The sequence below is a fragment of the Polypterus senegalus genome, chromosome 9, assembly GCF_016835505.1.
Source record: "Polypterus senegalus isolate Bchr_013 chromosome 9, ASM1683550v1, whole genome shotgun sequence".
In the NCBI taxonomy this organism is placed as follows: Eukaryota; Metazoa; Chordata; class Cladistia; order Polypteriformes; family Polypteridae; genus Polypterus; species Polypterus senegalus.
Window position 1 is genome coordinate 98,647,440 of NC_053162.1, and position 13,925 is coordinate 98,661,364.

A 13,925-nucleotide genomic window follows, 5' to 3' on the forward strand; every position below is an offset into this window, starting at 1 on the left:
AATGTTTCATAATAATTTTATGAATCAACTATCAGAGTAGGTAGATTTCTAGGAGAACTGAATTGGTGAGTGTAATTTTACCATCATGTCAATATATCACACTGCACAGAGATGAATAACCCATCTACAAATATTTTATAAGTGTTAAGAAGAAGCCTTTGTTAAGGTCTTGATACATAAGAGTAAATGAGTAATAGATTCATTTTGCAGTACCTAAACTAAAGTGTTACCAAAGCAAAAATTATTAATGTAATGTAGACATGAGAGGGCAGTGTATTATAATCTACCTAACCTTTAAGTATCACCCAAAAGTTGAAGCATGATCATGATGAAAAGGAAAAATTATGTACTCCCAAGTTTTATTTTGTCCCTTAGGCTTTAAAATAAAACAATATCATTCCCCTGTCAATCTCTTTAAATAAAAAAATAAAAAAAATGTGTTCAGGGTTGGCAAGTAGGTTAGGGCATCAAAAATTTGAGCATGTATTTTTCCTGTTCTACAGTATGTTCATATATTACATTAATAAAATATTAAACAATCCATCTTAATAAAAGGATAAGTGTCTGTGGGTCTGTCTGTGTCTGTCCGATTGCTATGTCTCTGCCATTCCAACAGATGGCACATTACATTTTAATAATAAAATGCATTGCATCTGTTATTCCAGTAGATGGCGCATCACAAACATTAACACTGCTTAAGAATCCCATGAAAATGGCATATAACAGAGGCACATGCATTGCATGATGCACTGCAAATGTTAACGCTGAGGTCTACTTTACTTTATTTAGATTTCAAACCGTCTTAAATGCGCAGCACAGCTAGTATCATCTATAAAGGATCAAAGTTAAGTTCTGTATCCTGCCATGACTATAAATGCCTATGCTGTGTAAGCCAAGAATTACAATATTAACTATTAGAAATGTAATGGGTTTTATGATCATTTAGCAAGTGTGTTTCTTTTTTAATTTGATGATACTGTGGAAGTATCTAAATTTTCTTACTCCACAAAGTGCCACTGTGTTTGAATTTTTTTGTTTACATTGCTTGTGTATATCTGTGAGCTTTAAGAACCCACGTTTTTGAAACAGGAGCCAATGACTGAGGTTGGCTGCTTATATTTATGAAGCTTGCATGAATAAGACTAGACTAGATTAAAAACTACAGAGGAGACAGGTTGGGAGCATACATTGGTAGCATGTTGCAGCACCCCCCCCCACATGATGAACCCCAGAACTTTTAACAAAATACATAATAACCAAATAAATATTGAATGTTCTTGAATCTCAGATGTGGGAATTGCTATTTGGGGATAGCATTTTTATTGCCATTAAGTTCTAAATATCCCCACATGCATAGGTAAGATAATGGCAACTGCAAAATAGGATGTCATACACTGTGTTAAAATAAAGAACTGCTGCATTCCTCTTTGAGAACATAAAATAGTTACCAGTGTCAAATGGACATTTAATAGTATTGATATGGAGCTACAGAGGGAAAAGACAGTGCTAATTTAACTATAACTGAAAAAATGTACACAGGTAATTGTTCTGCATAACTGCCTTCTTTATCACCACTGTATGATCCACAAATTATACTAACTGGGGTGAGAAGTGGTTAATTTCAATTTGGACAGATCCCAGTAGTTGCATCTAGGAGACTGCAGAAAGTGAGAGTGAAATGCAGTGCTTTAAAAAAATAACCTCAATTCACAGTCATACTTGTTAAAATGACTTGCTTCATATTTGTTTAAATGTTCATTGTCATTCAGAATGTTGCAGATCTATTCACTAAATGAGTTAAACCATTAATTTAGAAAACACAAATGCTGAGAATAAAGAAAATATTGAATAGACCCACTGATCCTTCCTTCCAACCATCTCAATTGAGATGCTTGATGTAAGAAATGCCTCCACAATTAGATTGTTTCAAAACTGACCATTTGCTGTATAGCTGTCTACATTATTGATTTGCTTTGTCCAGCACAGGGCCATGTGGAATACATATCAATCCCAGTCGCTTTGGGTACAAGCCTGGAATCAGCCCTGAGCAGAACATCAGTCCACTACAGTGCACACTCATTTACACACTCACACTCACTCACGCCACATCAATTTAGAGACACAGTTTAACCTTCTTTGGGATGTTGGAAAAAAACAGAGTAGTATTTATCAAGCTTGGACTATTGGGTTGGCTGCACTGTGCCAAAGTGTCAAGTCAACCATTTTGGTTTTCCATAAAATTATTTTTAATGAGTCTGCTTTGATTTCTTTTACTTGAGTGTTATGGAAGACATACTATATATGTTTGTGCTTTTATTGCGATTTTTCTAGGAATGTCATTTTGTGCAAAAGAACAGCTGATTATATAGTTTTTCCCTTACATTTGTAAAAGCAATTCTAAAGATATTTGAATGAAAGTGAGTAGATTATATAATGTTTCCCAAACTCGGTCCTGGGGACCCCCTGTGCCTGCAGGTTTTTGTTCCAACCAGATTCCTAATCAGTGACAACACCTGATAACACTGATCTCATTTAATTAGCTGATATTTTTTTTTTCTTTTATTCTACAGTCAGAAAATCACAGCAGCATAATTTTTAAATTTATAAATATTTCTGCTTTTGCTATAAATTTAAATGCTTAACTCTCTTTTGTTGTTTTCATTATACTTTGCCCTTTCTTTGTGCAGTCTTTCTCCCTTCGTTGTATCTTATTAATGACAATTTAAAATGAGCAGAGCAGACACCCAGGCAAACAACATTGAATAATCAAAGGCTGCAACTACTTTAGAGTCAGACCCACTAATTAGTAAATAATGGGTTAATTAAACAATTAGAACACCTTGAAAAGTAGAATGAAAATCAAGATGAAAATTCTGTTAAAAAGAAAAAAAATACATTATTCCTATATAACTACTTGGTACATTTTAATATTTTTTTTAGCAAACTTAGTTTTCTAATTTCTATATTGTTCCCTAAACACAGAACTTGGGAAATATCAGCTCACTTAATTAGCCCAGGAGTTCAATTAAAAACAGAAGCTGCTTGGGACAAAAACCTGCAGCGACAGGGGGTCCCCAGGACCGAGTTTGGGAAACACTGATTATAGACAAGATACATTTTGCTGTGTAATGAGACCTTCTGAGGCTGTGGATTTTAAATGATGTGTGCCAATCCAAAATGGAAAAGTTGATTATGTCAAATCAGTTATGCTTTGTTACATGTTTATGCTTATCATGCTTTATTTTTTAAGGTACATAGCTATCTGTCATCCAATGCGGGCTCAAACTGTGTGCACCGTGTCCAGAGCCAAACGAATCATCGCCTTTGTTTGGGTGGTGACATCAGTCTACTGCATGTTATGGTTTTTCCTGGTAGACATCAACATAAACAAAGACATGAATGTGGAATGTGGCTACAAAGTGTCTCGAGATCTCTACCTGCCCATTTATCTCATTGATTTTGCCATCTTTTATGTGACCCCATTACTTGGGGCAATTGTATTGTATGGGCTTATTGCAAGGATCCTCTTCCTTGGTCCTATTCCTAATCGAGCTGACACCAACACCACAGAGCGCTGGAAAGATAAAAGTGTAAAGGAAAAAAGCAGAATGGATTCAGAAAGCAGCAAAGGCAGCAATCGACCACGAACCAAAGGAGCTCTTTCTTCAAGGAAACAGGTGAGTATCCAGACAAAATTTGCATGCTTTGATTTTGAAAAAATATTGGGGTTGCTTTATGAAAGAGAACTTTAATAATTCTTATTGATGTGCCCCTTATTTTATGGTATTTAAACACAATAGGTAAAAAAGACAACATTTAACTGTAGATTATCTATAAATATGGTTTCAGAAATTACAAAATAATTAAACTGCATAATATAACATTCTGAAACCCACATAATCTGTGCATTTTATTGTGTGCATGGATTCATCTCTGGATGCTCCAGTTCTCCTCAACACATCCTGAAGATGTGAGTGTTAAAGTAAATGGCAATTCTAAATTAAAATCTTATAAGAATTTAAGGTAGATATGCGTTTGTGAGGGAGAATCTGCAATGGACTGCTGTCTAATACAGGGTTAGTCTGCAGCCCCCTGTTTCTTTGAAATGGATTTAGTGGCTTTGACAATGCTAAGTTAATTAAATTGAAAAACAACAGGATATGACATGTGAACAGTAAACATTCATGTTTTGATGTTAGGGATTGATAACTTTTATTAGGTATGCTACTAAGAAGCCACCGATCAAAGTGAATGATTAAAAATGAGCAAAAAGTGAAAAGAGTTAATTCTGCTTCTTCACATTTCCACAAATCTGCATTTAAATCTCAGCTAGGTGATTGTTGTCAGGTTAATTAACAATTGTAAATTGTGTGCAGGAGTGTGCACTGTGATAGTCTGGCACGCTACCCAGGGTGTAAATAGACCCTGGGCATCCGTGACCCTAATAAGACTCAGAAAATAAAATGAATATCAAGATTCTTTGTAAATTACACTGAAAAGCCTGGAGACAGCAAAAATCATGAAAAGTAATTTTTACACTATGAGTGTTTGATGTGCATTGCTGGGTGTACAATATTAATTTGCAACGGAATATTTAAATTCATAAATACCAAAAATATATATAAAATACATAAAATAATGTACAAGGAGAAAGCAGTTGCTATCACTGACCAACACGAGCACTGTTGTCATTCTTTCCCTAACTAAGTCTTTCATTATAAGGGTTTTCTATGGCCTTTTATTTATTTGTTACATATGTTACTCTCATCTCTGTTACTTCATTCATCCTAGGAAAATATTTATTTTTTAGGTTCCGATATTTAAAAAAAATTTAAAAAATCCTTCTGGTATCTAAATAGAAGCTCCTAAACTAAATTATTCACCATTACTCACACAGTGTATCCATTTCCCAAGCTTGAAAGTCAAGAAAAAATATTTCTTTGTATTGCTTGCCATGATTGCATTGTTTTTATAATTTCCAGTGTTATCATAGTCTCTCACACTCCAAATTATGCTTTGAAGCTGAGTAATGGCAGACCAAAAGAAAATTGTGGCCTGAGTTTGGGGTCCCACCACTGGATGAACCCCACCAGTACAAATCAGAGAATGGTTGTCTCCAGCAAGTAGTCAAAGAGTTGTCTTGCTAATGTAAGTGGTGTCCCCAGGTGAGATCTTATAGGACACAATTATGAGAAATTATTTATTTCATCCTTACAACTTCTTCTAAGGATGAAATAATTTCTCATAATTGTGTAGCCTGATGAATTCTTAAAGGAAGGACTAGGTCAACAGTGTCCTGTTACTAATTTTATTTCTTATTGTTCTTCATTTTGTAACCATGTTTTTTAATGGGTGCCAGACTGCAAAATCAGCATAACTTCAATATAAAAGAAGGAAACTCAGAAGAGTCTGTGCTTTCACTAAACAACAGATGGACCTGTACAAAAACACACAGTGCTCAGACATGTAAAAGAGAAAAGAAACTTTAACGGAAAATATCACTAGCTTTGAATATTACTCCCCCTTTGATTTTGAATTTGGTTTTGTCCTAAATACACTGTGGAAGGGGAAAGAAGAATTTTGTGCAATGACCCAGCTATTGACCTTTATCCGAAAGGAAAGACCATTTAATATCTCTGCTGACCGCTATAACATTTGTCTAATAGGGCAAACTCTATTTTACTAATTATAAGCATATACGAGCAAAATAATTAATTAAAAAATAATCCTTACAACATATATTAGGTCTTCCAAGTACTTCCGTTTCATTCAATATTGTCAAAGAACATCACATAAAACACCCTCAACACCACTCCTGTGATTCTTACAGTTGCTGTGGATTCCTGAACTCATATGTTTCAGCACTAATTTCAACCTTAATAAATGGGCTGTCTGAAGAGGTAAAAGATCACATGGTATGGCATGGCATTAGTAATTAGCCAGGCCTTTAAAACTAGTTACTCACATACAATAAAACTGGACACTCACATATAATATAGAAAAAGTGAAGAAATAGCGGTGAAACCAGTATAAATTAGACCTTCAGCTGAAATTACAGAATCTGAAATTCCTATGGAGTCTTCCAAGAAAGTAACTAGTGTGAAGGAACATAGGAGACCTATCAAGGAAGTATTATATTTTTATTGTGGAGGTATAGGACACTTGCATAAAGTGCTCCAGTTAAACTAACTGTGCTCTGTGCAGGGGTTCTTAGAGCGAGCAGGTGCTTCCAGTCTATACTGTATTGCTGATAAGTCTTTTAATACTTGGACATGAATCCTTTTCCTCTTATTTCATTCCACACATTTGATGAAAATAGATCACGATGAATGCATTCAAGTAAAAATGGAACCAAGTTATCTACCAAGCTGTTGATGAGTTGTCATTTGCATTTCATGCCATTCACTGAGAAAATATGAAACGAATGAAACTGTAAATGCTGTTGTTAAGACTGAAAGAAGCAGTTAAGGGTTCAAAATCTTAAAGGAATACTCCACTCAAAAATGTCAATTTTTATATCTGTTACTGAGTGTTGTTTGTAGTGATGGATGAGAAAAATTTCTAAGCTCAGTTTTCATGAAGAATGGAGAAAACAAAATTCTTAATACAATAGGCTTCAATAGAAGCCAATGCTGAACAACAGCAAACAATATAAAAACATCTATGAAAAAAAATCTCATGTTACTCATGTCGCAGAATCAATATTTCTGACATCGAGTTGTATGCTAACTGTGCATGTATTTTTGCTAAAATATTATTACATAAACCAAAAATCTTCCTATGAATAAGGGGATATTTAAAGACTCATGTTGGCTGTTAAGCAACTGTGCCATATTTCCAAGCTTTGCAATGGCAGTTAATGATACTGAACCAGTGAATTGGCCTTCTGCTAGCTGAAGTACTTTGGATATGCAACAAATATGACACCTACTTTCCTCATGATAATATTTGTACTCGCTTTTCTTTATGTTTTAATCACTAAATGTACATCTCCATCAAATCTTGCTCTGCAAGGCTTATACCAGAAGTGGGAAAACTTAATCTCACTTGATCGCACTTTGTTCACACATGACAGCATCTTCTGGAAGTGAGGCACCACTTCACTGCTTGCTCTGAGAGCATCAAAGTACTGTGCTGAGCTTATAATGTGAACAATGAAGGAGGTGTGCCTAAAAAAGTGGATATTTAGAGTAGATATTATTATTTTAATAAACACTTTTCATATCAATTGCCAGTATATATCAGTTTCCAAGGGGAACTATAATGAAATGTTAAGTGCAATGCATGTTGTGAACTGCCACAAAATCATAACAGAAAAAAAGCAATGGTGGGGCGTTAGCCAGGTGATCTCTGTTTAATGAATACAAAAAGTCTCAAAAAGAAAGCTTATGATTGCACCAAAGGAACGGCTTTGCTGCCACATTAAATGCTCCTCTTCCCAAGCCAAGGTTTTGCTATGGAGCTCTGTCTCATAGCACATGGTAACCAAATGACCACCAATTGCTGGGCATCTTTCTGTATAAATGCATTCGATTTTGGAAGGGGTGTGGCTTAGGTGGGCTAGATGTAATCTGCTGCGTGCATCTCAGGGCTGTGGGTGAAAAGAGTGAAAGTATTAGCACCACCTCTCATCCTGGGGTGGCATTGCTTACTTTAGCTGAGGCCTGAAGATGTCACCAATGTGTACCTTTGTGACAAAGTATTATAAATTACTTAGTGGCTACTACAGTAAAACCCTGAGGATAGTCAAAGGTAAAATGGATAAATTGTGCTGCATATTATATACACATTATTTGTAAAGAAACAATGACTAAAAGGAGGGTGTTTATGCTATATTTTAATATTAGTGATAAAGTAATCCCACAACCAGACATACTAAGAAAGGTCCAGACTGGCTTCATGAAACCTGATTGACGATCACTGAAAGTTGCATTTTGAAGCAAGGAGAACATTGGATAAAATGGGAAGAAGATGCTTACATTATTTTATTTATCTATTAAAGAATATTTAAAAAATGGCCATTTGCATAATCAAGCCACCACCAAGGTTGTGTATTAAGTATTCATCTTCCATGCATATATGTCATAATAATGGCATATAACACTTTACCATATGTATTTTCATTTAAAATTGGTAGTGGAAATCCACTTGTCATAGTAAAGAAAGGTTACACTGTCAATTCTTTTAGCTTGTATAGGTTTATATTAATGTCAGTTACGTAAGTAATCATTTAATCTATACATTACTACATACAGAGCACTACAGAGGGCATGCCATCAGAAGGCATTTTGCAAAATATTTAAAAATACAATACAGAGTGAGAGGATAAAATGCAAAACTGCCAATGCATGATAAATTACAAAAATGCAAATATAAAAGAGTTTACTGAAATAAACATCAACTGATAAAATATAGAAGTTGATCAATTATACAAGTCTACAATATTGTAGAATGAGGCTGAAAACAGTCAGAGCAGAGGAGTCAAAATAGAGGTTACAGTTGTAGGTATGGATGATTAAAATGCTACAAGAAAAGGCAAGCTTTTACGTCTGATTGCAATGTATCCACCGAAGAAACCTCCCAAACCTCCCAGAAAACAAAAGTTACCATTGTTATCATAATTTTCATTCCAGATTTCCTGGTGAGAGTAATATCAGCATATCAAGTTGACCTACCCAACCATCTTTTTCCCCAGCAACTTCCCCTCTCCCTTTCTTAGGGAATACTCTGATGGTGCCAGGACAGTCAATAAATGTAATATCTTCAGTGTTTCCTGGCTCTGGTCTTCAGTTCTCTCTCAGTGAGTCATAGATTGTACCTCCCCTGAGGGAAACAACTAGAGGAATCCTAACTAGGTGCCCAAGACACCTCAACTGGGTCTTTTTAAACTGGAGAAGCACTAGTTTTACTCCAATGTTTTACCACATTGCTAATCTTCTCACCCTGTCAGAGAGCGGGAGTCCAGTAGACCTGTACAGGAATTTCATTACAGTCCCCTATACTTGTGATTCCAGTCCATCATGGCCCTGAGCTCTTCACCATAGTATTGAAGAGCAAATGTAGACTGACAGGCAAATCAAAACCATTCTTCATGGACTAAGCTCCAGATTCATCACCACAGTTTGGCGCTGTTGTAAACCAGGTATTCCAAAGCATGTACATCCCAAAAAGTTAAAAAGCATTTCTAATAATGCCCATCAGAGGGGGATACACTGCCAGACCCCGGCTAGGTAAATGGGCAAACACCGAGTTCTCTAAAAAATAAAATAAAAGTTTTATTCTTAACAAAAAATATTCAGTCACAAAGTGAAGCTCGGTAGAGCACAATGTCAAAATGCCTTTCCCTAAAACACAAGACATTCCAAGTAAACAAAGTCCCAAATTCTGAGAATGGTCAGGAAACAGAGCAAAAAAGTGTCAGAAATATAAAAGAAAAAAATCACAAAAGCACAGTGAAAAAAGAACTCACTAAAACCCCTTAATTTATTTAAAATACACCTCCAGGAACTGTGGGAGACCCTCAAAACTTATAGGGCAGAGGAAAGTTCCTGGAGCCTCATGTATAAACGGTGCGTACGCACAAAAATGTTGCATAAGCCCGTTTTCATGCTCAAATTGCAATGTATAAAACCTAAACTTGGTGTAAAGTCACGCACATTTTCACAGGTAGGTCAAACCCTGGCGTACGCAAGTTCTCTGCTCAGTTTTGCAAACTGGTGGCACCCAGCGTCAAAGCAGTGCTACTGTTCCAGTGTGGTTTCCCATTCTTTTTTAGATCCACATCCCTGACGCAGCTTTATAAATACACTGAAATTAACTGCATATTGTTTATTAGTTTAAGGCATCTGATTGTAATTAACCTGTAACAATATAATGGTTCACGGAATAGCCAAACTATTCCAAATACCATAGCTGCTTTAGCGTTGTTACTCTCACTGCACCACTCAGAGCAGCTTATTGGAAAGAGAATTATCTGTATACAGAATCAAGCACACGCTGCCTCAGCCATTCGCTATTTGAACTGCTCTCATCCGACAAACGCTTCAGAGCCTTTCCTGTACGAACCTCGCGGTTCAGAAACAGTTTCATCCCAAGAACTATAAACGCACTCAATCAATCCATCAAATGCTCCTTGTAGAACGGTTTGTAAGTACAATTACCTCATTGTAAACTTGCGATACAGTTATAATATTGCACAACCTGCACCACTTTATAAAGAGCGTATTTACATATGATGACAATATAATTGATGAAATTCAGCAAAATATGTTTATTACATTATACAGATAAAATGTTAATGTCATTTAAATAATCTATATTAATAATAAATAAACATGTGAGGACACGGTGTCGCAGGGCTAGGGACGAGCTGGCACCCCGATTATTCCTTCCTCATGCTGTATTCTTGCTGGGGCTGGCGCGACACTGCGGAAAGACAAATGGATAGAATAATTAAACGTGTACTATTAAGATATTGGAATGTTCCTTAAAAGTTTTGAAGAATCGGCGTTCTAAGCTTACAGATGGCTTAACATCTATTACAGAGCTGATTGTGTGGCGATTGGTTACTTGGAGAAAAAAAAGGAAGGACATGAATTGGGGGTTAGTACATTTGAAATATACAATACTGCTGCAATAAATTATTTCATCGATGGTCGCGCATGGTGCAGCAAGCATCTTGCGGGAGGCAAGGCAATCTGTGGATGAGGTGCCAGCTCGTCACTATGACTGCGCCACCATGTTCCCATGTTTAGTAACATGCTTTAACTCCTATCATTATGAAAATGATGTCACGTATACATCTCAGTATTTTAATTATTCAGAGAGCTGTAATATTATGAATGTAATGGATTCTGTGTCCAGTCCGAGGAAGAGAAAGCTTGTTTAAGAAGCAGGTAGTGCACATAGAGCACATAGAAGATCAAATATAAAACAAAGCATTTAACATGCTACTTTAGTTACGATAGGATTTGAGAAACTAGTAAATTAAATGATTTTAAGATGAAGTTTATGGTGTTCTACTTTAATGACAAAATAAACTACCTGATTAAAGTGGAAATTTCAAGATTAAAGTTGACATTTCGTGCTTTTTTCCCACTGTGTGCCTATTGTTTTTTTCTCTGTGCCCTAATAAGCTTTCATATGACACTCAGACGGTGGGATACAACTTGCCTTTTTACGGCGACTTTGATATCTGACCGCTTCTTTTTTATTTTGGGCACTGTGCGACTTTGTGAACTTGAACTTTCAAGTTTCTCCGACACTCTATGTCACTCGATCAACTTCATTTTGTTGATTATATCACTGTTTAAACCAACAAATAGTATGTTTTTCCTTGCCTCCATTTGGTATTCATTGAAATTTTTTTTTTCCCCTGTGCTTTTAGCCATTGTCATATAGATAGATAGACAGATAGATAGATACTTTATTAATCCCCAAGAGGAAATTCACATACTCCAGCAGCAGCATACTGATAAAAACAATATTAATTAAAGAGCAATAAAAAAAAAGCAGTGCAAGTTAAAAAATGCAAGGTGGAGAGTGCGAGGCAGGTATAACAGTCTATAATCTTGTATAGTGTAAACGTTTACCCACCTGGGTGGAACTGAAGAGTCGCATCGTGTGGGGGAGGAACGATCTCCTCAGTCTGTCAGTGGAGCAGGACAGTGACAGCAGTCTGTCGCTGAAGCTGCTCCTCTGTCTGGAGATGATACTGCTCAGTGGATGCAGTGGATTCTCCATGATTGACAGGAGCCTGCTCAGCACCCGTCGCTCTGCCACAGATGTCACACTGTCCAGCTCCATGCCTACAATGGAGCCTGCCTTCCTCACCAGTTTGTCCAGGCATGAGGCATCCCTCTTCTTTTTGCTGTCTCCCCAGCACACCACCACGTAGAAGAGGGCACTCACCACAACCGTCTGATAGAACATCTGCAGCATCTTATTGCAGATGTTGAAGGATGCCAGCCTTCTAAGGAAGTATACTCGGCTCTGTGCTCTCTTGTACAGAGCATCTGTTTTGGCAGTCCAGTCTAATTTATCATCCACCTGCACTCCCAGGTACAAAGTATTTATAGGTCTGCACACAGTCACCTCTGATTATCATGAGGTCCATGAAGGGTCTGGGCCTCCTAAAATCCACCACCAGCTCCTTGGTTTTGCTAGTGTTCAGTTGTAGGTGGTTTGAGTTGCACCATTTAACAAAGTCCTTGATTAGGTTCCTATACTCCTCCTCCTGCCCACTCCTGGTGCAGCCCACGATAGTAGTGTCATCAGCGAACTTTTGCATGTGGCAGGACTCCGAGTTGTATTGGAAGTCTGATGTATATAGGCTGAACAGGACCGGAGAAAGTACAGTCCCCTGTGTTGCTGACCACAATGTCAGACCTGCAGTTCCCGAGATGCACATACTGAGATTTGTCTGTAAGATAGTTCACAATCCATGCCACCAGGTATGAATCTACTCCCATCTCTGTCAGCTTGTCCCTAAGGAGCAGAAGTTGGATGGTGTTGAAGGCGCTAGAGAAGTCCAGAAACATAATTCTTACTACACCACTGCCTCTGTCCAAGTGGGAGAAGGATCAGTGTAGCATGTAGATGATGGCATCCTCTGCTCTCACCTTCTCCTGGTATGCGAACTGCAGAGGGTCGAGGGCGTGGCAGACCTGTGGCCTCAGGTGGTGAAGCAGCAGCCACTCCATGGTCTTCATCACATGTGATGTCAGTGCGACAGGCCTGAAGTCATTCAGCTCACCAGGACGTGATACCTTTGGCACTGGGGGTGATGCAAGATGTTTTCCAAAGCCTCGGGACTCTCCCCTGTTCCAGGCTCAGGTTGAAGATGCGTTGTAGAGGACTCCCCATCTCCAATGCACAGGCCTTCAACAGTCATGGCGATACTCCATCTGGACCTACTGCTTTGCTGGCATGAAGTCTCCTCAGCTCTCTGCTTTCCTGGGCTACTTTAATTGTGGGTGGGGGGAAACTCTCTCCTATGCTGGTATGAGCAGAAGAATGGGTGGAGGATGCAGTACTTTGAGGTGAGAGTGGGTTAGGGTGGTTAAACCTGTTAAAGAAGTTGTTCATAAGGTTTGCTTTCTCCCTGTCTCTCTCGATGGAGGCACCCCGCTTCGAGCTGCAGCCAGTGATGATCTTCATCCCATCCCACACTTCCTTCATGCTGTTATTCTGCAACTTCTGCTCCAGCTTTCTCCTGAACTGCTCTTTCGCCTCCCTGAGCTTGACACGGAGTTCCCTCTGTGCGTGCTTGAGCTCATGCTGATCACCAGCTTTAAAAGCCCTTTTCTTCTGGTTCAAAAGGCCCTTGATGTCACTTGTAATCCATGGCTTGTTGTTAGCATAGCAGCGTACCGTTCTTACTGGAACTGCAATGTCCATACAAAAGTTGATGTAGTCAGTAGTGCAGTCAACAACCTCCTCAATGTTCTCACTATGTGACCCCTACAGGATATTCCAGTTCGTAGTTCCAAAGCAGTCTCTCAGAGCCTGCACTGCCTCAGGGGACTACTTCCTGAATGACCGTGTGGTTTTAGGTAGCTCCCTCACTCTTGGTTTGTCTCTTTGTAGGCTGAAGCAGAATCAGGTTATCATCTGCTTTCCCAATCGCAGGCAGCGGGATGATGTTGTATACGACTTTAATATTTGCATACAGTAGGTCAATAATCCTATTTCCCCGTGTGTTACAATCCACATACTGGGAGAAGGCAGGTAATGTTTTGTCCAGTGTCACATGGTTAAAATCTCCCGAGATTAGCACAAGCGCCTCGGGGTGCTGTGTTTGTAGTTTAACAACAGCAGAGTGGATAATGTCACATGCTATCTCCACGTCCACCCAAGGGGAGATGTAAACAATAACAACAATGACATGTCCAAACTCTCTGGGCAGGTAGTAGGGATGCAGACTT

General features: G+C 38.1%; 1 protein-coding gene across 1 annotated transcript in view; it reads left to right on the plus strand.

Annotated features, from left to right (window-relative positions):
• trhr2 (thyrotropin releasing hormone receptor 2) overlaps window positions 1–13,925 on the plus strand; it is an 84,635-nt gene that overhangs the window by 27,034 nt on the left and 43,676 nt on the right. The window contains exon 3 of the mRNA XM_039762470.1: window positions 3,251–3,677. Within this exon, the coding sequence (XP_039618404.1) occupies window positions 3,251–3,677 (427 nt within the window). The remainder of the gene's footprint in view (window positions 1–3,250; window positions 3,678–13,925) is intronic.